Below are 26,738 nucleotides of genomic sequence, written 5' to 3' on the forward strand. Positions count from 1 at the left end.
GAACCATCGCATTGCCAAACCATATTCAAACATTGTTGTGATCTGATTATAATGAATAAAGATTCTAAAAGTAATTTAAAAATCATTTAATATACAAAGTGGAAATCTGTGTCTACAACATAAAAGCATTTCACATATTTTAAAAAACACATAAGACCTTCTAAATTATTTATTTAACAGATGATAGATCGACAATCCTTTATCTGAAACCCTTAGGGCCCAATGTTTCAGAATTACAAAATTTTCAGATTTTAGAAAAATAATTCAGTGCATATACCATTGTCCATAAACACCCAGAAGGGTCTGTGGCAGCATCCCTTCCCCCCATAATCAAACATGTTAATATTTCCACAGCAAAATAAATGAATATTCACACTAAATGGGATAGGTATATTCAATGTCAGTTCAGGTTAGATTTGCAAGCAAATGAGTTTTGTCACCAAGCTTATGAAAAACGTTATTTTCAGAACATTATATTTGGAATTACAGATAACAAAATGTAGATCTTTATACACTTGTAGGACAAGACATGAAAAATTCATTAAACAAATGACCCATTTTTTACAAATGAAAAAAGTTTTCAAACACATTATAAATTAACATCTTCTTGATATTATTAAATGTACATCTTAAATACATATACACATAGTACACTTAAGATTTATTTGAATCAACTGATTTTAAAGGCGCAGATGCTGGGGCATCTTGGTGGGTCAGTTGGTTAAACCTGACTTCGGCTCAGGTCATGATCTCATGGATTCTGAGTTTGAGCCCCACTGTGGGTTTTGTGCTGACAGCTCAGAGCCTGGAGCCTGCTTCAGATTCTGCATCTCCCTCTCTCTCTGCCCCCTCCCTTGCTCGTGCTCTATGTCTCTGTCTTTCAAAAATAAACATTTAAAAAAATTTTTTAAGACAGATACACAATTCCTTCTCTAAGAAAAGGATACTGTCAAATGTGCAGTGAAAATGAAAATGTTAAAATTACGTTAACTCCTTATGATGCCAGGAAGAGCATTTTTTGTATGCAACACAAGGAGGTAGAGTTTAGTCTTCATGGAGTAGTTTTACTTGTGAGCAATCTCTTCCACAGAAACAAAGGCAAACAACTTTATCTTTGAATACATGTCAGCTGAGGTTTTGTCTTTTGCATATATATATATATGTATATATATATATACACACACACACACACACACACATATATATATATATATATATATATATATATATATATATATATATATAAAACTTTTGGCCTTATGCCCAAAAGTTAAACAGTAAAAGATGTTTTTAGTCAGTTAAATGTTTTGTCAAGTTTGAAGACAAATGGATTGCTGTGCTTGAGTAGCTATCATATTTAAACAAGTCCACTAGCTTAAAAGATTCTGTCTATTCAGAGATCAAAATTACCCAAAGTCAAAATACTGTCTTTGTAAAATCATGCAAATTTTCTGATCATAGTCATTTCTTCCATTTGTTGGTGTCTGAAGAATGATTTCATGGGAGAAAAACAAATTTCCAACACGTGCAGCAACAACTTCCATAGGTTTGGGGACAGTGAATAAGTAGCAAGTCAATCTGTTAACCAACTCCAATCAAGATTCTAAAACAGGCATGAAAAAGTTACAATCAGATGTTGACTATAAGTGGTAGGTTTATGGCTGTTACTTTTTGCAAGTTTTCTGTTTATTTGGACATGTTAAAATCAAAAGTATAAGTAAAATTACAAGTAGAGAGTTTAGTTTTACCTTCTTTCCTGCTCATTAGAAAAGTATTTCCAAGAGTTTCATAAGTATTTGAAGTAAATAATTAATGAAAGGAAATATGAAGAGTTGACCTTGAGACTAAACATAGTAAAGTTCATTAAGTAAACATTTTATTGTAGTTTCTCTAAGTTTTAACAAATCAATAATTCACCATAACAAAATCTTACTATAAATACTTCTTTTATTACTATATTAACATCATTCATTTTGCACACAGTGGTTACTATATTTGAGTTATAGTATAATCCCTGCCCCATCTTCTTAGAGAAAATCGAGTGCTGAAGCAAAAAGGCAGAAACCATTCAATTTCAGTGGTCACATTGCAAAAAAATGTTCCCCCTCATTTAATTTGACCAAATATGCTACTGTTGAAGACTGCTGATGATATAATCTTAGTATATCCGTAACAGAAGACAGGGATTTGAGGTCAAGGATACTCCTCAAATGCTCTTTCTCTTTCTTCAATTCTCCATGTGCATCCCAAATGCCAGAGAAGACTCACATGGAAAGTTTAAAGTGCTTTGTATCCAACAAACCTAAAACGCACACCCATAGTCCATATAAAACTTACCATCATACTACTGCCTTGTTCCTCCTTTGCTTCATGAATAATAGTGCTTAAATGGCCAAGACAGTTCAAATTTTCTTCTATCATTTGTGCTATAGTCTCCCTGTATGATGAAAAAACAAAGCTTTTTCAAATTCAGCAAAGGAGCATATGAATTTTCTCTACCTTCTGGTGTTCAGGGTCAGGATGATCACTGGCTTTCCTGCAACCCTGCAACCCAGCACCCCAATGCAGGTGATTCCTACAGTCTTCAGTTTCCTCATCCCTCTTACCCAGAGGCGGAGTCCTACTCATTAATCCAAGCTGTTGCCTCTGCCCAGCTCTAAAGACAGGAAGTCTACTGTAAGGCCAATCTGACTTTCCTCTGAAATATAAATGGTGCTTACATACATTTTTCTCTCCTGAAAATGATAACTAGAGCACAGCGGGGATAACTGTAGCACAGACAGATGAAAAATCTCTGTTTCTGGAAATTTCCTTTTCCTTACAAGCAGTGAAGAAACATCAGTGTGCTTACTTCAGAGACACAAATATAGGGGTGAAGATACAAAAGATCAGGGAATGTGAAAACTCTGGTTTGAAACTACAGGTGACAGCAATGAAAAAGAAAACAAGCAAGCAGATTCCTGAGGATAGCAAAGAAAAATAGCATCATAGGGGAACTTCCCAGAACTGACAAGTATCCCTGGAAATTAATATTTGAAGGAAATCCTGATTCTTGTTTCCACCTTGCCCACTTTCCTCTTCCATATGGCCTTTATCCTCACCGTTTACCAACTCTCAGTCTCTACCCTACTAGAATCAGTTCTAGGACATGGATTATAGCACTATAAGCTTAGAACTAAATTCTAATTTAGCTCATATTCAACAGATGAAAACATTGAGGCCTACAGATCCCAATCCTTGATGGTTATGTACTATGTGTACATTAAAACTGAAATCAATTTTACTTTCTAACGTATTCCTACTGGAAAATATATTTAAAACTCCTGTCCGACATGCTTTTGCTAACGACCACAACCTCAAATTAGAAATTACCTGTACAGAGGTGACATTTGCAACCATCAGCATCTCCTAACAAACCTAAATGCCTTTAATGAAAGCAAAAAGGTTAGGAGTGTATTAAATTTTATTTGCTTCAACTCTGATTAATGGAGTATTTCCTGATGTCAATCAACTTATAGCCTATGCTGCAGCTGGACATATTGCATTGGGCCAAATCTCTAATGACCCCCAAGATATACCCTGCAACTTGCTTTCTTTAAAAAAATAAAATACCTGATATCAGCTTTCCTTCCTGCCATGTGCTTTTCTCTCATAAAAGCAGAGTACAGAACGTGCAAGTGCATGACTTCCTGAGCAGTGATGTAACATGGCTGCACGTCTGCAAAACTAATTATGGGCAGAGCTTCCAGGTCATGCTGGTGCTGTTGTAGAGGCCTCCATGACTTGTGAGAAAAGCGACAATACACAAGCTAGCAAAGAGCCACTGGCTCTGGATACGGCACATCTTATGCTGAGAAAAATAACAGAAATGGATAGTCATTCAGCTTTCAGCAGAAGAGTAGAAATTAATAAAAGAAAATACAGGGTTTAAAACTTGAAGTTATTATTTGCAAAACTGATTTAAGGCACTGAAAAGTCTGATTTTAGAAATACCAAGTTATAAAACAGAGTAGATTAAACTCGTAATTCATTAGAGGGGTGGCGATCAAGCACCCCAAAATGATAAATACAAAAGACCATAATTTCTGAGATAAATGGTTAAGGAAGAAATAGTTTGGGTAAAAGAATTGATAAGCCAGTAACAGAGAAAGAACTTAGAATATGGATTGAGCTAAATAAATAACATTTGCTGAATATTTACTTCCCAAGCACCTTATAAACATCATCTAACTGAATTTTCACAGTAGTTCCCATTTTATAGGTGAGGAAATGTGGACATTAAAAGAAATCAAGTTAATTGGGGCTCCTGGGTGGCTTAGTTGGTTGAGCGTCTGACTTCAGCTAAGGTCGTGATCCTGTGAGTTATGAGTTCAAGCCCAGCATCAGGCTCTGTGCTGACAGCTCAGAGCCTGGAGCCTGTGTCAGATTCTGTCTTCTTCTCTCTGCCCCTCACCCGCTCATACTCTCTCTCAAAAGTAAATAAACATTTTTTAAAAACTAAAAAAAAAAAATCAAGTTAATTGCACAAGGTTATTACAAAGGGATAATCAGGATTCAACCCTGGTATAAGGTACTGAAGGTAAGCTTTAACACTTTGCTCTCCTGCCTCATTTCTACCACTGCTCTTGATAACTATCTATTGTTGCAAAGTGAACCCACCCATCTTGAGGAGTTACCACGCATGACAGGGGATGTTCACGTTCTGCTGAAGTTGGGGGAAGCCATGCTGATGCCTGAGGGGTTATTGCACCTTCCAGACTGGATCCTACAAGGGACCGGGCAGAACTCTGTGTCTAAAGGGGAAAAAAGTAAATAAAAAGATTACAGGCAAGCACCTCCATTGATTCATACAATTTCCTGTAATATTCCTAAGATTTACACTTCTACCACTACTTTTATGTACAACCAGAATTTCTGTAGTCAAATGCTCTACCACTGAGCTATACCCCCTACAACCAGAATTTCTGTACAAAACTATTCTCTACCTTTATATATTGACCCCTTTTTTTTACTGACTAATACCAAATGTAGCTACCCTTCTCATTCCACTTTAGTTGGAGAAACACAAACACCAAAACCAGTTGAACAAGGGGTTACTTTTTATTAACTGGCCAGGCACATCTACCCCCAAATTGGATTGAGATACTCCAATGGTCTAGGGCTGGAAGGAGTAAATATGAGACTGCAGAGAAGAGAAATAATGAAGGATGATCATAAAATCCTCCATCTGAATTGCTAGTTAGACACCAAACAAAGAACATGAGCATCAACCTAACACAAAATACACACGTCTAAAACTACCCAGATCATGCTGATAAAAAATCCTTTTTGCAGGGAATACCAGCAAATCAATGTCACATTAAATAATTCATTACAAGTTACTTACACAGGCAATTTTAAGGAGATGCCATATTTCTTTCTGCCTCTTTCCCTGCATAAACATGACAGTATTGTCAGCTTCTTTGATGTTACTGAGGGCCATTTCCACCTTGGGCAGTAGATCAATAATCTTCTGCTTACAGCCCAATAACTTGCTGGAGAGATGAAATCAGTGTCAGACAATTATACATCCCCTCCCCCAAACACCATACTCCCACACCCAGCTGGAGAAATGAATCACAGTCAGCATATTTCGTGACTGATCCCCAAAGCGATGCACACAAACAGGACACCTAAATGCACACAGTTGTGGTCCAGCAACACAAGGTATTGCCAGATATCTTCCTGGGTCTAGTGTATGTACCAAAAAGGGATATTACACTTTGAAAGGAACATGATAAAAGTATCCTTGCTTTTCAGTAGGAAATAAAACAATTTTTCTACCTCAGATGACCAAACAGCTCCTTGAGAACCCGGTCCTGACTCTGAACAGTATGCACAATGATCTTCACCATTTCTGTGCTGTCGCTGTAGGAGTGATCTATAAAAGATCTCAGTCAGTAGGTATAACCTTTCTTCTGCATGAACATACAGCCTCCAAACAAAAAAATTCCTAAAAATCTGAAACTAATTTTAATTAATAAGCATCTCAATTTAAATTTAAAACTGGACTTAAATTCTAAAATTATATAATGTAAATATATATATAAATAATTATATATATCAACAGAAAGTATGTGTATTTGTGTGTGTATAAAGCATATACAGGGCGCCTGGGTGGCTCAATCAGTTGAGCATCCAACTTTGGCTGAAGTCATGATCTTGTGGTTCGTGAGCTGGAGCCCCACATCGGGCTCACTGCTGTCAGGATAGAGCCTGCTTGAGATCCTCTGTCCTCCTCTCTCTCAGCTCCTCCCCTGCTCACGTTCTCTCTCTCTCAAAAATAAAAAAAAGTGTATGTAAATTTATCACTGCATCTTCAATAAATCTTAGTTGCCCGTTTTAAGAAGAATGTTTCGCTATCTTTATCCCATATTAACCCAAACCTCAGACACAAATGCAGCTTTCTGGCCAAGAGATCAATTTTTCTTGGATGATTAACATCATTTATTTAGAAACAGTAGGACAAGACATCGAACTTTCACTTATTAAAAAGGAGGTCCTTGGGATTTCATGTTTATCCATCTGTTTACAGCCCATGAAAACTTGGAAAAAAGTGGACTAGCTTAAGCCAAATATGATGCACTAATAATAAAAGGACCTACAGACACCCTGACAGTTCAGTTTGAGGGTAGTATGACATCTTAAACTGCCAGCTGACAAGTGTTCTCAAAGACGATGGCTATGTGGACACAATGAGGTCTACAGTTTACAGGAGATGGTACCTCAGTGAAAACAACAACAACAAAGCATTAATTGTTCTCTTTCAGAAGTGGCATTCAAAGTTTTGAAAAACCCAAAGACTCTTCATAGATTATGCTGGTATTTCCTTGGACAATAATTAATCTCGAATGCAAAAATATTATTTGTTATTACCTACTCAGTTTTCTCATTTAACTCTCACAAGAGCCCTGTGAGATGCCTACTACTGTTACCCACATTTTACTATGAAAGGGGTATCAAAAAAGGTTTTTAAAAAGTTCAGTGTCCTCTGTTATCACTGCAAAGACCTCCCACATAGCTCAGGCTTATTCCACATACATCTCCCTCTTTGTCTCTCCGTTACCAACAACCAGAAACAGGAGCTTCAAACAAGCTTCTCTCCCAACAGCACTCTTTCCTAAATCCTATAGACCAGGACACTTCCCCATAGTACTAGCTCTCTTAGACAGAGACCACAGAACATTAACCTTCTCCAACATATAGAATAAAGAAAGTTGCTTTTCACCATTTTCAGCAGAACAAGCGTCTCAAGTCAACTCTAAATCAGAGAAGACACCAGAGACCATGTATCAAGTATGATTACATAAGCCCCAACAATGGATAAAACAACTTATTACAATTAGTTTGTCACTCAAGGCAATGATCAGTTCAAAGAAGCAACCCAGATAGCAAGTTTATTTCTGGGCTCTATGATATGTTAATATGCTGACAGGACTGCTGCAAAGTTTTTATAAAAAATAACCCAGGGGCGGGTGCCTGAGTAGCTCTATCGGTCAACTGTCTACTCTTAATATCAGTTCAGGTCATGATCTTGAAGTCATGGTATCAAGCCCTACCTCTGGCTCTGCCCCTCCCCTGCTCACTGGCACAGGCTTGCACGTGCTCTCATTCTCTCTCTCTCTCTCTCTCAAAATAAAAACACCCTTAAAAAATAAGTAAAATAAAATCTTAAAAAAAAACAATCCAAACAAATGTTATCACTTACTATAGTGAGTTAATATGACTGAGCCAATGGATGGAATTTTGTATACCTATACCTGCAATACCCAATTCATTGGTCAGAAGACTGGGAGTAATGAATATTGATTAAGGGGGGGGGAAGAAGAAGAATTAGACTTGCTCTATTGGAAGTCTTAAATTTCAATATTTTATTCTAACCACAACTTCCATCACTTAAATCACCTTCTGTCAATATCTTGAACTTTTTTGTCCTTTTCTAAGCAAAATCCTAACCCTGGATCAGTCTAACCATGTGCTCTATCAGTTCCTGCAGCCATACCACTAAACACCAGCAACAAAAATTTATTTTTGGGAGAGAGAGCATGTGTGCCCAAGTGGGAGACGGTCAGAAAGAAGGGGACAGAGGATCTGACACAGGCACTGCACAGTGAGTACAGAGCCTGACTCAGGGTCTGAACTCATGAACTGTGAGATCATGTCCTGAGCCAAAATCAAGAGTCAGCCACTTTACTGACTGAGCCACCTAGGAACCCCTAAACTAAGTATTTAAATATCTATTTATTTACTTAAGAATAACAACAAACTCAACAAACTAAAAACTATTTTCCAAAAACTTTTATTGAGAAAACAGGCTTTGTTTTACCTTTTTGCTTTTGTTTTTACCTTTTTAATCTCACTGCTGATCTTGTCAAAAAAGTTAAAGTACTGAGAAGCTGACAAATTTTAGTTGCTGGGTACAAGTTTTCTTAAATTTGAATTTTTTACCTGAAACATGGAATTTTATCACAGACAACTAACATTGTTGGTTTTTTCCCTTAAAGTGACAGTCATGCTTCATTAACTTTTGAGAAAATACCTGTCACAGTGGCTTTCCTTAATTATTTTTAATGTTTATTTATTTTTGAGAGAGACAGAGCGCAAGCAGGGGAGGGGCAGGAGAGAGAGGGAGACACAGAATTCAAAGCAGGCTCCAGGCTGTCAGCACAGAGCCCAATGCAGGGCTCGAACCCACAAACTTCGAGATCATGGCCTGAGGCAAAGTTAGGCGCTTAACTGACTGAGCCACCCAGGCGCCCCACCACAGTGGCTTTCTTTAAGAAAAACATCAGACTAGTATGCAGCAGAAGTACTTTAGGAGTACTTCCCATTTCATCACACAGAATATTTAAAAGACATGTACCCAAGGGTTGAGATTTAAATAAAATTCTTATTTATGAAGGACAAGCTTAAACGAAGCTTTTTTTAAAGACTATGAATCCATAGAGGTGAAAGTACAACGGCTACTCGCATAGATGGTACTAGTACTTTGATTAATGCTAAGTAAGGAGTAAGCCATTTACCCACCAATGCTTTTGTAGCATCAGTGAAAATGTCAACAAAGTGAAAAAGGCAAATGATGTCTTAGTGTAATGAAAATAGTTTTGACCTCATTGACTCCCTGAAACGGTTTCAGGAGTCCTCAGGGGTTCAAGAACCAGACATTGAGAACTGCTGGTCTAGACTGATTGACTTCTCTATTTCTTCTTGTCTCATTCCCTCCTCACCCTTCTATAATCAGATTTCTGTTTCCAAAATGCCATATTTTGCCAAGATCAACAATGATGTCCAAATTGGTAAGCTGAATGAATATTTTCATCATCATTTTTATAACCCTCTATTGCATTTCATCCTATTGAACACTTTCTTCTTGAAACTCTCTCTGTCCTGTTCCTATAATATCATTCCTTCTATATACGCTACTCATTCCTCAGCCATCTTTGGAGGCTCTTCTGCTTTTAGCCATTTCTTTAATGTTGGTATTCCCTGAGATTCCATCCTTGAGGTTACTCAACCTACTTTTTCATGATTATCACTCTACTCCTTTAGCTGATTACTCTTAAATAGCTAAATATCTATTCCCAACTTGTTTACTAAATCCATATACATATATATGGGTGTGTATGTGTGTTTATACATACACACATACATATACATACCTACAAATATATTTAATACTGTTTATTAGACATCTCTACTTGAATATCCAACTGACATCCTAATGTCAACATGTACAGAAATGAATTCATCTTCTTTTCCCATCAAAACCGTCATCTTTTCTATACTTCCCATTATAGCAAGTGGTCCTTCTGACCATGCACATGCTGCCATAGCCAGAATCTTGAGAGGCATCATGACTGCCTACTCCCGCTCCAGACACTCATATTCAATCTATCACCCAACACTATCAGTTTTACCTCCTAAACGTCTCTCTTGCCCTTACCCTCCTCTCACCCAGCCTCTACAGCTCAGGCTCTCTACCTTTAGCTCATGGCCCACCTTATACTGAGTTATGATTATTTCAAAAGCCTCATAACCAATGCCAGTCTCTAATCTAGACATATTTTAATCCATTATGTGCAATACTACTAGAGGAGTACTTCCAAAATGCTAATCTGATCATGCCATTCTCCTGCTATAAAACTTTTTAAGGTTTCTATTTGCCATCATGATAAAATCCAAACTCATTCCCATAACATACCAGATGCTTTATGATCCAGCCTTCCTCTCCTGAAACTCTATAATCCTGTCACTGCACTTCCTCAAACATGCTAAGTGTTACACGTACATATCTTTACTGATTATACTTGTACATATAAGAGCCTACCTCCTTCCACCTAGTTACTGCTACTTATCCTTTAAGGCTCATCTCAGATGTCATCACCTGCAGGAAAGCTCCTCTAACTACCCCTGACCCCCAGGCAGGGTTAGGGATGTATCTTCTATGTACTTCAAAAATGTCTATAGAAATAAACTGAACAAATTCCATACCACTAAAACCCAATGTAGAGAACATCATGTTATTTGTTAAAATAGAATTTCATATGTATATTAATTTCCATGTGTCTATAAATTTTAAAGTATAAAACATATCTTTTACTTTACTTCTATATTTATAATTTAGGTATATGTAGCTAATTAGGGCAGGCTTCACCTTTCATTTCTCATATAACCTATCAAAACAAATCAATTTTTAATAGAAGGATCATATCTTGCAGATACATACTTTATACTTTCCAAGGCATTTTCACAAACATTCTCTCAAATATCTCACTATACACATTCACTGAGTTAGGAAAGCTAGGTTTCAGCCCCACTTTGCAGAAGAGAAATACAAGATACAAGAAAGTTAGGTATGTGGTCAGTAAAATGCCCAATCTAGAATTCAAGCCTTCTAATGACCACTCCAATGCTCTTGTCAACAGACCATGCTCTGTATTTAGCAGCTGTTCAATAAGAATTGTTTTGCCAATGAAATAAGCAGTGACGTAGTACAGATGAAGGAATCGTTTTAAGATACACCTGCTTTGGGCTAGCACATGGGCCTTTCACTGATCATTCTACACCTGAACCCACCATCTCAAATTCTTTCCAACCTCTCTAATCTTAAGCAGCACTTATTTTTTCCATCTTTCCACATATTTTCTTGCTTCCTTCCTTACCTTTCTTTGAGTTCCTTTATTTCTTTCATTCCTTCCTTTCACTTGCCTTTAACAAATTTTCTATCTCAGTTTTCCCTGCTGCTTTTCCTTTCTAATCTCTTAAATTCTTACCAACTTAAAAGCTGTTGTACCATAAACATCTCTTTAGCAATACCAAAACTGGAATTTATCCTGAAGCTTGTTTAAAATCCAATCCCCTGGATTTGTTAAGTTTATACTGGTCTCCTAAAATGCCTGTGTACAGTGATAAAAGTGTCTTACCTGAAGGTCTGTGCTTTAACTGTTTATATAGATCAATGGCACGCTGTTCCCTAGAAAGAGAAATCATGTGAAGATAATTCAATGATTAATAATCCACAACTTGAAATGAAAAATATTACTTGAATAGAGTATGATCCCATTTTAAAGCAAGTATATATTGCCAATGAACATTTTACAGAAAGTATTTCACCGAGTCATAAGCAAGATCTAAAAAACCAAAGTTAGGGGTACCTGATGGCTTAGTCAGTTAACATCGACTCCTGATTTCAGCTCAGGTCACAATCTCAGTCATGAGATCAAGCCCCACGTCAGGCTCTGTGCTGGGCATGGAGCAAGCCTGGGATTCTCTCTCTCCCTCTCCTTCTGCCCCTATCCCCCCACTTGTGCATGTGCTCTCTATCTCTTTCTCTCAAAATAAATAAATTAATTAATTAATTAATTAAAAAATGGAAATTATATATACTTCATATCTGCTCTGATCTACCATCACATACACAACATCCTTGCCCCAGAAACAGTTAAGTGGGAAAAAAATGATGGCCTGTGATTAGGGGGGGAAAAAAACTGAAATTTCTATCTAGACACTTAGGAAGTTAACCTCATTTAGGACATTTATTAGACAATAATTTGGCCTAGAAGTATGTTAAGTAGGGAAAGAGTCTGTAACTTAGAATGCTTGGAAAATTCTTAACATTCACATGAAAAGATGCTTTTATTAAAAAAGCAAGGGTCAACCCTGAAGTTATTTCCAAAATTTCCTGTGACTAAAAAAAACCTTCCTTTTAAAATATGATGGCAATATATTTGGAGAAAGAAAAACTATAGAAAAGAACAAATACAGGCTTAATCTGCCCAACACACAAAGCATTATCTGCTACAAAAAAAAATTATAGACACTCATACCAATAACACAAGACTTTCTTACAGAGATTCCATCAAGTCTCCCTGACGTCTTCCATAAGGGCTCTTCTGTAGCTCCATGATTTCAGTGTGCAGGGACATGATCTGATCCTCCAGGTAACCAATGACACCCACCTAAAATATGGTGAAACACAAAAGAAACGACAGGCTTACTACTACACAAACTGGAAAAGAACTCAGAGATTAACTTGCTGCAACAGTAGAACTAAATGATTTAATATGAAACACTGATTTTGTTCAAGCTTTTTTATCTTTCAGATTCTGACGCTTAATCTTTCATGCAAGGACAGACTTAACCTATGTTTCTCTATTTTCTCTTCTAACAACAGTAAATTGCTAGTATTTGCTTTCTCCCCCTGAGAAGCAAAGATAGATGTGTCACTAACAAGACAGAGAATTGGCCATCAAAACCACTGCTTCTCAGTTCTATGATTTTTCATTGCCTCTTGTTCCTGACTGCCTTTAATAAGAATGCAGAAAGATAAAGACACTGGATTTCCTACCCAAGGATATCAACTGCCTTACCCAAGTCCTTAGGGTAAGTACTGGCATCCAGGAGAGTAACAATTTAGTGGCACCATGGATAGCTGTAACCAGTAAGAAAGGAGTATGCCACCTAGAGAATGACCAAAACTAGCATGACCATATATATAATTTATTGTTCAAACAAGCATAATTTTGAGAGCGAAAGGGAGTACTATTGCTAATTATGGCAAGGCAAGTATAAACTAGACAGTATAAACCAGGATGTACAGCTACCTATCTAAACCAATCATAAAAATAACAGTGATAACTACCATTTCTTATTTACTCCCATGTAATCTGCATAACCCTACTAAAAAGGTTAAGTCCACATAAAATGGAAATTGAAGTTTAAGTGAGCTTTCAGTTTAATCTCATTTGACCAAAGCCCTTGTTTTTGTTATTAATTAGCTATGGTACTTCCCTCTGTATACACAAAGCATCTACTAGGTTTTTGTCTGATATGCAGGAGTAACATGAAAAATACCCTACATATCAAAACCACAATTTCTAAGAATTACAGAATGAGCTAGTGATTTTTACCTCAGCATAGTGGATAGCCTTTTCTTCCATTTCCTTCCATGCTTTTAACATTTTTTCTGAGGCTAAAAAAAAAAGTCTTAATTGGTTATCTCAGAAATATCCATAGCTTTAATTACTGACCTACCCACCTCCTTGCCATATCAACATCAAAAATGGTGTTAAGGTTGAACTGTCCCTCAAAAAGATATACTGAAGTCCTAATTCAGTGCCTCAGAATGTGACCTTATTTGGAAATAGGGTCACTGCAGATGCAATTAACTAAATTAAGATGAGGTCATCCTGGAGTAGGGTGGATTAATCCAGTATGACTAGTATCCTTATAAGAAGAGAAGAGACACAGTGGCCCAGACATATGAAGGGAGAGCTCTATTTTGACCACAGAGAGAGAGATTAAAGTGCTGCAGCTATAAGCCAAGGAACGCCAAGGAATATTGGCAAACTGTGAGAAGCTAGAAAGCAGCAAGGAAGGAGATTCTTCTCTAAAACTTGCAGAGGGATCATGGCCCTGCCAACACCTTGATTTTGGGTTTTCAAACTTTCGAACTGTGAGACGGTAAATTTCTGTGGTTTTAAGCCACCAGTTTTTAGTAATTTGCTATGGCACCCCTAAGAAGCTAATACAAATGGTTTTCTCCTTAAAAAATGAAGCAAAGTAATACATGAACATGATTTTAAAAAATCAAACACTATAAACAGAAGATAAAAAGAAAAGACTCTCTCTCCCTCCCCTCCACCCTAAGGGTGTTACATAGACATCTACCTTTTTCCCTCATAAGAGAGACCATTTATATACACTTTTCTTTCTTTTTCCCCCCAACTTGAAACATCGCTGCTGTTAAAGATCCAAGTGTTCTTTTAATATCAGTACACAGTCTATGCCATTCTTTTTTAACAGTCATATAAGGCATGCAATTGACAAGTCAAAGATAATTTGATGTGGGGTGCCTGAGTAGTTCAATCAGTTAAGGGTCTGACTCTTCATTTCTGCTCAGCTCATGATTTCATGGTTGTGAGATCAAGCCCCGCTTTGGGCTCTGAACTGAGTATGGGGCCTTCTTGGGATTCTCTCTCCCTCTCCCCTAGTCCCTCTTTCACTCACCCTCGCTCTCTCAAAACAACAAACCAAAAAAAAAAAAATTTGATGAAATAATTATACTGCTTCGCCATTTACCAGAATGCCTATTATACACAAATAGAAATAAAACATTAATCATAGAACCAGGTCTAGTAGGCGAACTTACTTGCCCAGTTGGACACTGCTGATCATTTATTATGAGATATACACCTTGCTCAAGACAAGTATACAAATAGGATTTGTGACAGAATTTGATAGAAAACAAGTACTGGTGGTGACCCCTTCAGCTTATCATTTGAATTTTAAATCTTTTTTTTACATTTCCTTAATATATCTGAAGGGAGAGAGCCTGGAGTTAAATACTGAAAACCTGGAGGCTGTATATTTTTTAAAAATGGGACTCCACAGTGGGTGGTTTGATTGAAAGGAAAAAAAAACTGGAATTATTTGTGTTATTATTTATAGAAAGGTAAGAAGTTTAAGATTTCCCTGGCTAAGGAGTCATCCCAATACAGACGTTGTATCTATTTTAAAAATGAGGCATGAAAATCAAAAGTTCTTAAATTGCCTTTGAATTTTTCTGGAGCAAAACAATTTTAGTACAATTATAGTCCAACTGGGCGGCGGGGGATAGTAAAGTTGCTAAACTAAAGGTTAAAAGAAAGAGCTACTATTCAGTACAAACACCGCTTATGATGACTTGAGGCATCCTGTCTCTTCTTCTAACATGAATATAAATCAGACAATAGGCTATGAGGCAAGAAAGAAAAATAGCAGATGGCTTCGAGACCTGACACTTCTTTCAAACACGTTATCCAAACACTCACATATCCCGTAAGTCATCTGCTCACTGTATCTTTCCAAATCAAGCTGAATGCTTTTGTGGAAAAACTCCAATTTAGCTTTCAGTTGCTGAGATGCTGAGATCAAAGTGTTCTTCATTTTTGTCAGGTTTGCATTATATCTAAGAAGACTTAACCTAAACCATAGCCAAAAAAAAAAATCAGTATTTCAGAAACACTGGACAAAAACTTAATAGCTTAAACTGCCATAAGCCCAAAGCCTAACTTTCTATTACCAATCTATGAGAAACAGTTAATCTCTAGTATCTGCTCTGTAAAGACTCCCTACTTGTGACATCCTAAGATAAAACAATCATCTTATACTAGGACCGTTCAGGAACTACTCTCAAGCCATTGCAATTGGATGATTTTGGACCATTAATAAGAATTCTTTAAATCTTTTAAGAATATTACATTTCAGACTAGCCAAATATTTTAGTATTGCATGAATACTGATTAGTGAAAACAGCAAGATTAATTCTTAAAAACTGATGCACATGACACTGCACCTATAAACAACAGAATCTGCTTACATTGCTGCTCTTTGTCCCTGGAAGAGCCTGCTATAGTCTTCTTTTAGCCCAGACACATAATGTACTGCTTCAGCCCATACTTTACGCAGCTGTATAATTGGAAGTTGTATTTTACTGTCCCGTACTAAATGTAAAAAGATGAGAAAAAGAAGATGCTTGTCACTCTTTGTGATTTCCTGTCCATGTAAATATCATTCCCATAATTCCATTCCCATTGGTTCTAGAAAGAACCAATTGTTAGCATTTCATTCAGTTCAATAGACATTTACTAAGCATCTGCAATCCACAAGCCCTATTCCAGGTATGAGGGAAAATAAAAATGAGTAAGACATAATCATTAAACTTGCAATCATTCTTTTATCTGTCTTTTTTCTTGCTTCTCTCCATCCATAAATACTTTTGTTCTCTATTAATCCAAATTCTTTATTTCTTTCAAGTTCTAAATCAAGTCCCATGTCGTCCATAATCTGTTATGGTCTTTCCTGCCTCTAAATAATAAATTTCATCTCCTGGACTACCAACCCAGGTTCAAGAAAATATATACAGTAAACAGCAATTTAATAAGACATGCTTTCTTCACTGCCGGACTTGCAAAGTTATTTATTGATGGTTATATCTTACCCTTGGTTCTTTAAAAAACTAACAAAAAGGTAACACAGAAAAAAGATTACATAATTTTAGCTCTATGTCCAGTTTTGTTCTTGATTTTACAATACTGCGCTTGATTTTAGTTTTGGGTATACAGAAATTGATCACTTCTTCCAAAGAAAAGAATTAATTCTCACAGGATAAATGAAAACATTTGAACACTGAGCAGTATTCATACAATGAAATGAAATATTTGAATATGTTTAAATAAGGAAGAAGCAACTAGAAAGTAGGTTTAATTAATAGTGGAGATTCATTCTTCTGTGACAGCCCTATTTCACAGAAAGTAAGTCTTTTTCCAAATGACGAATTTAGAGGTGATCTGAAATCTACATTTCACCTTCCAAACTATAAATGCATTTTTAACCACACTTAAAAACCTGAGGTATGAAATACAGAACAGAAATACCAAAAGACCATTTCTACTAACCATATTGAGTCAAAATATTATTTCAGATTTAAACCACACTCAGTGAATGGGCTATACATACTTACCAATATAATTTACACAGTCAGATAAACTTCTGGAAGCAAACGGTCCTTCATATACAGTCTTACTTTTATCAAACAAATATACCATATAGCTATCACAGCCTCTCTGAAAAAGAAATAATTTTTTAAAAAATCCTTGAAAATTCTAGGTTCTCTAAGTACTTGAACATCATATTTCCTAATGTGAAATGCAAATGATTAAAGTCAATGTTCACTAGCATATCTTTTACACATTTAAGATCTAGACTACTATCTAAGAAAAAGAACTGTAGTATGGGCTAAGGTGAAAAAACAATCACCAGACCCAAAAGAACAAAAGTAAAGTCTACCAACATATATCCATACAATGAATACTAGTCAGTAATCAAAAGGAATGAAGTTCTGATACATGCTAGGACATGGATGAACATCCAAAACATTATGCTAAGTGAAAGAACTTAGACACAAGAGACTAATAAAATCTATGATCCCATTTATATGAAATGTTCAGAAAAGTCAAATTACAGAGATAGAAAGTAAATTAGTGGTTGCCTGAACAGAATGGAGATTAGGAGTTAGTGGACATGAAGAATATCATTGGGATGTAAATGTTTTAAAGCTGATTTATAGTATGGCAGCACAATTAGGTAAATTTACTAAAAAAAATGTACACATGAAATGGGTAAATTGCATGAAATATAAAATTTGCCTTAATAAAGTAAAAAGACAAACAATAAGAGGCATGAGCACAATATATTACCATCCATCTATCCTCTGGCAGGATCTATGAGACTGCTTCAAGTACAAAAGAGGAAAAAAAGAGGGGAGAGAACTGGCACCAAAGAGAAAGTCATACAAAGTTCAAAACATATCTTGTTCATCTTGCAAAGCAATGATAAGAGTAAAGAGCAGGATAAAACTAAAATAAGAATTATAAGGTGTGTACCATCACCTCCCCCCTGGGGATTCCAAGTATGCATCAAAAAAAAAAAAAAGCAGGGCATTCAATCCCTCCATGTTAACAGACTTCTCATACTCTTAAGTATATCAGAATTCTCTTACAACTCCATCTAGAACACATTGAGAGGCTGGTTTCCGAGGATCCAGAGAAATTCCTGTCTCAGAAAGAAGCTCTTGTGAACCAGTATTTATTCCAGTTTCACGCTCAATACGAGACTGCAGTGAGTGAAGACTTTCATCAGGTGGTAACAGAAAAGAAATTATCTTCGCAGAAGTCATATTTAGGATGTGTACTATCTGTTAAATGGGAAAAACAGTATTATTGATCATTTACTACATAAACGATTCAGTGTTAGATATTAAAGGGAATATGAGCAAAAGCATTATCTCTGCACTAAACAAGGCTTAATCCTTTTCCAAAGTAAGATCTCCTTCCATAATTATGAAATGACATTCTGAAAACTGAAGAGTAGAGTCTATTTTTCTGTAACAGATGTTAGTTCCAAAGAATAAAGTTTCAAAATTATAGGCATGTACAAATCTAGAAATAAAAACCCTAATTTAAAAAAGCAACATTTATTTATTCTCAGAAACTTATTGTAGATCTGGAAGGAAATGTTCTCATTATAAAGTCCTTAATAGATGCCAACCACAGAGTTAAGTGTTTTCACATAACGTCCTGTTGATTAGATCTTCTAGTTTCCACTTAGGCAAAGAGAGAAACCAGAGCCCTGAAAAGTCTTTTGAAGACATGATTTTAAGTTCTCTTCCTTCTGTTGTCCAGTGTCTTACATGGACTCTGTAGGATAATGGCCAAATAGAAGATATTAAGAAACACTAAAAGAACTAAACTATAAGTCAAAATGCTGTATGTACCATAATAATGTAAAGTATTGTACAGATTCCAAAGGAGTTTACTTGGTGGGAGGAAAGGGATGCTCTCTAAAGGGGGCAATTATGAACTATACTTTGGAAAGGATAGAAAATTAGAACAAGAAAAGATTGAAAGAAGAAAGATTCTTCTAGGTAGAAAACAAGGTAGGCAGAGGCAGGGACGTAAAAAGGGATGACCATAACTAAAGACTATAAACAGTCCAGTTCAAATGTACCTAAAATGATGCCCCTTTATAATAGGAGATAAGGCTACAAGGAGACCAAGACAGATTCTGAACACCAGCGTAAGAGTTTGGACTTTATTCAGTAAGCAAAGAGGAACTACGGAAGGCTTTCTAAATTGGGAATTTGACAAGCTCAGAATTGTTAAAACATCCAAAGAATAAATCTGACAAAATAACTGTATATGTAATTAGAAGAGAAGGAATAGTCAGAAAAGCCATCCCACCTAGGTAACTAGAAAGGTGATAGTACAGGAGTCACAGGAAAAGCTGTAGGAGATTTAATGGAGCAAATGTTCAGTTTTTAATAAATTAAGTCTTGGGTGCCAGTGAGACCACCAAGTTTGGTTACAGAATAGTGATAAACTGAGGAAATTCACAACTGAGGAAATTAATTTGGAAGTAACCCATATTCAGTTTATAGTTAAAGTTATACAACTAAAGAAATTACTAAAGAAAAGATGAAAAACTAATATGGAAAAAGAGAAAAAATAAGGAGAGAGAGACACTTAGGTATAGTTACACTTAGAGGCATATAAGAGGAGGCAAAGAAAGGAATAATTAAATACTTCTGCATTACCATTATCTTCAGTGGCAAGTTAGTATATTTTTTTCAACTTTCCTGCATATTTAAAGTTTTTCATAATATGTAGTTGGAAAACCATGCAATCAGATTCTCTAAAATTTTTAAAAGAAATATTCCAGTAACTGTTTTGATTTTTTTTATGAAAACCAGACATCATTCCTTCTTTGAACAGCATAACACCTTAGAAAATGTTCTACAATAGCAAATAGCAAACCATTTTGCAGTTCATGTGTCTGTGTTTATGCTATTCCCCTACCCGTCTCTTCCCCTGCTCAGTCTCCTGATTAACTCTTAGTTGTCTTTTTTTTTTTTTTTTTTTTTTTGAGAGAGAGACAATGAGCAAGCAGGGTAAGGGGCAGAGGGCAAGAGAGAATCTCAAGCAGGCTCCATGCCCAGCACGGAGCCCAATACGGGGCTTGATCCCATGATCCTGGGATCATGACCTAAGCTGAAATCAAGAGCCAGGTGCTCAACTGACTGAGCCATCTAGGCACTCCAATTAACTCTTTCTTATCTTTCAAAATTTAGTCCTATTATCATGAGTAGGAAGCATCCCTGTATTAATAGTATCCTACACATACCTTATCCTGCACAACTGCACAATAATTATGAGCCTTTAAAGAAGATATTACCATACCTGGGCTATAAAATAAAATAAATTAAATTAAATTAAATAGATAAACATTTGCCCAGATTCACAAATAGGTAAGTCGTGGTCCTACAAACTGAAGTCTACAGACCAGAAGACATATCAAGAGAGCTCTTTCCCTATGCTCCATAACAAGCATTGCTCACAGACCCCACAGAGTGGAAATGATGCTATGATTACCATGATAAATCTGAAAAAATCTGGGATAAAAGATAAAAATTTTCAGGGGCAACAAAGAACTAAGAAATGTTATCAAGTCCTGCTGGGCTAACACACTGAGGAATGATTCATTCCTTGGCACAATAAAAGAAAGCCAAATCAAAAAGGCAGATAACTTTTCAGTGTTAGCCAAGAATGACATCAACAGAGCCCCAAGTTCCTATTTAATAAAGTATGCCAAGATTATAGCAAAACCTTACACGTTATAATTTCTCATTAAAATTTTTTTTTTCCAAAAATAAAATTTAGCCCCATCCTCAACTGGCCTCCTTCCACCTGCAGGACGGCCTTGGATACTCACAGCCAAGCCCTCACCACAGATTCCGCCCCTTCATGTTTCCAGTTTGAGAAACCCTATCTATTCCTTACTACTCAATCAAACAGACATGGAAAGACTGCAGATGAGAATTGTTTCTGGGTATACAGCATAATAGAGCCTCTCATTAATATCAGTGAATATTTACTGAGAACTTGATATATGCCATGCTCTGTACAGAACACAAGGGTAGAGTGGTAGTAGGGTGAGCACTTGTTATTAAAAGAAGTAAGAACCATCCCAGCATTAAAGAAGATAACCTATATAGAGAGGCATGAATGGAAGATGGGAAACAATTAGAAAATATAGTAAATATGATTACATGACAAACTATGTGACAGAAACCAATCAGAGAAAAGGAGAGTTGAATATGTGCCAGTGTAGCTGAGGAGATACAGAGACAGAGACTGAGATCATTTTGGGCAAAGGACGACATCTGTCAAAGGACAGTAATGGATAATGTTCTTGATGGCATAAGGAGCGCTGACAAGCTGATCCTAGCAAAGTAAAGGGTAAGAGAAGCAGGTCTGGGGCAAGCACTTCGTTGGGTGGAACTGTATGAGGAAAGCTCCAAAACCCAGGTAGACCAGTTTAGACTTGACTTGGTAGGCAAAAAAAAAAAAATATGTTGGTTTTTGGGACAGGAGAATAAAAAAGCATTTTCAGAAGATGAGCTGGGAAGTTCATGCTTCATGGACTGGGATGGGGAGGAAGTACAGAGGCATGAAAGCCAGGCAGGAAATTTCCACCACACCAAATCCCATCAGATTATACCTAAATGAAGGAGGCCAATGGCACCAATATGAGAAAGGGGAAAATCCAAAAGATGTTTCATAAAATCAACAAAGACCACTTAGAAGTAAAACTGAGGGGCGCCTGCGTGGCTCAGTCAGTTAAGTGTCTGACTTTGGCTCAGGTCGTGATCTCGCAGTTTGAGAGTTCAAGCCCCTCTGTGCTGTCAGCACAGAGCCTGGAGCCTGCTTTGGATTCCATGTCTCCCTCTCTCTCTGCCCCTCCCCCACTTATGCTCTGTCTCTAAGTCTCTCTCAAAAATAAACATTAAAAAAAATTTTTTAAAGAAAGAAAACTGAGAAGAAGCGCCTAGTTGGCTCAGTTGGTTAAGCGTCTGACTCTTGATTTCAGCTCAGGTCATGATTTCACAGTTCATGGGTCTGAGCCCCACGTTGGGCTCTGCACTGGCAGCATGGGGCCTGCTTGGGATTCTCTCTCTCCCTCTCTCTCTGCCCCTCCTCTGCTCATGTTCTCACTCTCTCTAAAATAAATAAACATTTTTTTTTTTTAAAAAAGAAGTAAAACTGAGAAGGCTTACTAAAGAAATAAAAACATCAGCTCTGAGAATATCATTTTCTTTTCAAATAAGCATCAGGAAAATATTACTAAAATATATTTATGCTTCTTTTCCCAATAAATTTGTAACTTCAATGCAACTCCTATGAAGTAGACCACATTCAAACTAACCTTCAAATTCAGAATGTGATCCATTAATACAAAACATCTCGGCTGCTTCAAAGAAAGATCAACAGGTCCTCCTCTTTGCTGAGGATCCCAATTCAGCATCAACTGAAGCCAGTTTTCCATGGGTTCTACTATTAAACTAGAAAGCATACAAAAATAGGGTGAAAATCTTTATGTTCCAATTTTCCTTTAGTATTATAAAAAAGGTAATTATATAGGTTTCCCATGTCCTTTCTCATTACTCATCTGTGCCATTTGGCATCTTACTTTCAAGTAATTCATGAAACGACAAACTTTTTTTCCATAAAAAACAATCCCAAACCTACATATGTAAGTACTAGCGACTTCAATAGGTGCGCCCAGTTACATTCTCCAAGGAACTCCTTTACTTCAGCATCCCAGAAGTCTTCGTAAAGCAGGAGTTCTTGTTCCCACCAGACCTGTGTTGTCCAATATTATAGCTTCTAGTCACAGGTAGCTATTTGCACTTATACTCACGTTAATTAAAATGAAATAAAATTTAAAATTGAGTCCTGTCACACTACAACCTTTCAAGTGCTCTACAGCCTCATGTGGCTATCACAGATATAAAACTTACTCATCATCACAGAAAGTTCTACTGCTCAATACTACTTGAAACAGACAACAACTCTACTGTTCTTTTATAACCCCAAAGAAACAGAGGTGAACTTCCTCAACTACAATATACTTACCTACAAAGGCTATTTGGTTGAGGTAAATGGCTACTAAACCGAACTTCTCCTGTCATCTCTTCACATGCAAATATACACTTTGGATCCTTCTTCTTAATCTTCTCATGCCTATAATACAGGTTACCTCATTGACAACTGATTCTCACAAACATTCTAAGAGTTTTTGCCATGTAATTTTATTCAATTATGGATTTAAAAGGCAACTGCACAATATAAAGAGGGATAGAAGGGGGAAAAAGCATGTAACTGAAAATTTCCATTCCCATAAAGCACACCAAAGTTCTCTCCCATTCCTTACCAGGTAAATGGCTGCAGATGATGCAAAAAGGGCCTATATCCAGCAATACATTCAAACACCATGGTCCCAAAGCTCCAATAATCAACAGTAGCTGTATAAGGCTTATTCTCAAAGAGCTCTGGGGCCTTAAAAAGGAAAAAAAATGCTTTAAATGTAAACACTATAAGAGAAAAGCTACTTTATTTTTGACCTACTATATTGATGACCTTCAGAAATAAGAACATGAATCCAATACACTTAAATTCAGAAAAACAATACATGTCTCACCAAATATTGCAGTGTTCCCACAAAAGATGTACACAGACTTCCTTGATCAACATCTTTGGCATATCCCAGATCAATTATTTTATGCATAATCTGCAATATAATAAGTATTAAATGATTGAGAGATTTGAAAGGAAAAGGCAACAGTGTCCTTATGAGGCTCTGGAGAGGGTGGTGAGGAAGAGCTTGGGCTCTGGAATATGACAAACATATTTTGAGCCTGAGCTCCACTACTTTTGTGATCTTCATCATTACTTAACTTCTCTCATTGTATTTAGTTTCCTAAATAAAGGTATAACCAACAATCCTTACTTCACAAGAATTGTTATTAGGATTCAATGAAATAATTAAAAAAGAAGAATTTAACACAATGTCTAATACATGGTAAAATTAAGTACAGACTGGCTATTAATATTTATTTTGGTATATTCAGAATAAACTTGATCCATTAACCCAGAAGGCAAAGGTAAGGATGACTTCCAAACTTGAAAAAACATCATACCACTGAGTGAGTAAAGACCTATCTAACTTCAAGAATATCCTGAAGTCTTTGGATACAAAACAAGCAGAAATGGTTGGTTGCCACGCTTACATGAAAGGCTCCTAAAAGAAGCAGCGCCATTAAGGTTTCATCACCTCCAACTGACCACCATGTATTATTAAGTAAAGACCATACAACCCAATTCAAGGTTCAGACTCTTGGCTTTACATCTTGATTAGAATGGAACCTGGGTGGTAGCTGCAGAAAGACTGTTCAAATTATTCTAATAAATACAAGTATTCTAGGAGTCAATCACAATTTCTGGATCTTCTCATGATGAGTCATTTAAGAATCTGACAAATCAAAGTTTAGAATTTTACTTAAATACAGAACTCAGGACTTTTGAGGAGGAGAATGAATTTGTTCTTTCTTAAATAAGAAAGTTAAGTAAGCATACTTTTTTCCCTTTAAAGTAAAGCAAATCCAGGATGCGTGCTTGTTGGATGTTCTATGTAACGGATTAACAAATTATTTTTTGCTCATTATCTATTATCTCTACTAGATACCCGGTTAGAAAACAGAAGTAAGCAAGATAGGTGAAATTCCTTCTCTAATGGAGCCACTGTGTTAGCAGAGGAGACAAACAACTAAACACAAAACCACAGTTCAGTGTTGTGAGGGCTGGAATAGAAAAAGTATAAAATGTTATGGAAAGGCACAGACTTCAAAGACTACACCAAGGAGACTGTATTCAATTGGCATGTAATATTTCTTCAGGTTTCACCTACCTTTCCACCAACATCCTGAAGAACTATGTTTTCAGGTTTTAGATCACGATGTATAATTTTGTTTTCATGCAAATATCGGATCCCAGACCCTAAATAAAGTTTAAAATGTATTTTGAGGTAACAGACACACTGAATTAAAAATAAATTCATCTCAGGGCACCTGGGTGGCTCAGTCAGTTAAGTGTCCAACTCTTGATTTCAGCTCAGGTCATGATCTCACAGTCACAAGATCGAGCCCTGCCTTGTGCTCCATGCTGGGTGTGGAGCCTGCTTAAGATTCTCTCTCTCCCTCTGCCCCTCCCCTACTTCACAAGCTCTTTGTCTCATAAATGAATAAATAAATAATCTCACATTTTGTACAGATCTGCTCTGACACTCAAACTTTACAAAGTTTTTTTGTTTTTTTTTTTAAGTAACCTCTACACCCAACATGGGTCTTAATCTTATGTATCTGAGATCAAGAGTCATATGATCCTCTGACTGAGCCAGCCAGGCACCCATCTGAAGCTCAAATTTACACGGACCATCATAGCTATATGATTAATGATATTATAGCAGTTAACATTCTCTCGGCAGAAAAATCAAGAACATTAAACAAATACTGTAGAATTATATATGTCCTCCTTTATGAGAATGAACATTAAAAAATGGAACAAAGAATTGAGAAAATCCTTACTGATCGATTGAGAAAATCCCTCCAGTTTTCCCTCCCACCTAAATCACCCTCTTAAACTAGACTTGGTCTCCATGACCTAGGGAAAGAGGCAAAATCAAAATATATAGAGAAACATATTCTTGGCTTCTGAGCTTCTTCCAAGGGCCTAAATGCAGGTAATTTTAGGGATTTTTCAGGAACAATTCTGATTAAAAAGAGATTTCATCCTAAGAGTTGACTTGAAAACCTACAACCATGAGATGCAATGCCATTAGTAAATAAAATCACTATATTAAGCAGAGAGGTAGGGAGAGTAAAATTGAATGAGGTCATTTCACACTATTTTTTATCTGTAATTGGAAAAACTATTAGTCAAAATGGACTCCTAGCAAAAAACAAAAATAATAAAAATATCCTAGTTTTAGCATCAACAGCAACAGCTAACTTTTTCTTATTTCTTATAAATGGTAAAAATGTATGCTTTGTACAGTACATCAGAAATTCTCTTTAACTGTCAATATATAGAACCTTTTATAAACCAAAGGGACATTAAATTATGATGGTACTTTCAAATTAATTACATACCTATATCACTCAGTAAAGAAAGTATCTGGCTTTCTTTAAGTCCACAGCAATTTTCTGGTTTGTTGAGTAGCTGAAGAAAAAAAAAAGTCTAAAAGTGTATAATGTCAATATAGCTGGTCAGTAGTAGCAACACATTAGTCACTACACTTTAAGAGAATATTCAATTAAGTTGTAATTAATAAAATATAAGAGGGAAAAAGTTGCCAAAACCATACTGAGGACTTTATGATAAGACTTAAATAAGTAAAGATAAAGAAAGAAATTATCTGAAACTGAAAAAGGCTGAAATAAAAAACCTCACATACATAAAAGTAGCTATAGGGCAGATTTCAAATGAGATGAGAAAGATTTGCAATAGAAAAAACTTATTTGTTTTTGAAAACAACTTCTTTATAAACACCTTAGTCACTGATATTTTGGTCTTACGCCATCAATCCAGTCCCAACCTACAAACACCACCACATACAAAACAAATGCATGTTCTAAATCGGGGGTTAGCAAATGTTCCCAGTAAAGGGCCATTCAGTAAATACTTTAAGCTTTGCGGGCCATACAATCTCTGTCACAACTACTCAACTCTGATGGTATAGTAAGGAAGCAGCCATAAATACAGGTA

General features: G+C 36.3%; 1 protein-coding gene and 1 long non-coding RNA gene across 6 annotated transcripts in view; one reads left to right on the top strand and one right to left on the bottom strand.

Moving 5' to 3' along the window:
• Positions 1-1,219: 1,219 nt before the first annotated feature.
• Positions 1,220-26,738, bottom strand: part of CHUK (component of inhibitor of nuclear factor kappa B kinase complex) — a 34,645-nt gene continuing 9,126 nt past the window's right edge. Inside the window, exons 4-21 of one of the 5 annotated variants that reach the window (XM_029932372.1) lie at positions 26,123-26,192; positions 24,883-24,971; positions 23,617-23,706; positions 23,350-23,474; positions 23,052-23,159; positions 22,342-22,477; positions 18,080-18,274; positions 17,042-17,144; positions 15,899-16,022; positions 15,351-15,502; positions 13,449-13,510; positions 12,388-12,497; positions 11,463-11,512; positions 5,824-5,920; positions 5,387-5,534; positions 4,677-4,793; positions 2,338-2,437; positions 1,226-1,603 (exon numbers count right to left, since the gene is read on the bottom strand). In XM_029932372.1, the coding sequence (XP_029788232.1) occupies positions 2,369-2,437; positions 4,677-4,793; positions 5,387-5,534; positions 5,824-5,920; positions 11,463-11,512; positions 12,388-12,497; positions 13,449-13,510; positions 15,351-15,502; positions 15,899-16,022; positions 17,042-17,144; positions 18,080-18,274; positions 22,342-22,477; positions 23,052-23,159; positions 23,350-23,474; positions 23,617-23,706; positions 24,883-24,971; positions 26,123-26,192 (1,845 nt within the window). In that variant the 3' untranslated portion in view covers positions 1,226-1,603; positions 2,338-2,368. Of the gene's footprint in view, positions 2,438-3,612; positions 3,851-4,659; positions 4,794-5,386; positions 5,535-5,823; positions 5,921-11,462; positions 11,513-12,387; positions 12,498-13,448; positions 13,511-15,350; positions 15,503-15,898; positions 16,023-17,041; positions 17,145-18,079; positions 18,275-22,341; positions 22,478-23,051; positions 23,160-23,349; positions 23,475-23,616; positions 23,707-24,882; positions 24,972-26,122; positions 26,193-26,738 lie in introns of all 5 variants that reach the window. The other 4 variants (XM_029932371.1, XR_003905690.1, XM_029932370.1 and 1 more) reach the window with 4 other exon arrangements.
• Positions 12,864-24,296, top strand: LOC115285774. Its single transcript, XR_003905691.1, has 2 exons — positions 12,864-12,921; positions 24,047-24,296. It is a non-coding gene; the product is annotated as an uncharacterized LOC115285774 (long non-coding RNA).

Source organism: Suricata suricatta, chromosome 2 (assembly GCF_006229205.1).
Source record: "Suricata suricatta isolate VVHF042 chromosome 2, meerkat_22Aug2017_6uvM2_HiC, whole genome shotgun sequence".
NCBI classification, from domain to species: Eukaryota; Metazoa; Chordata; class Mammalia; order Carnivora; family Herpestidae; genus Suricata; species Suricata suricatta.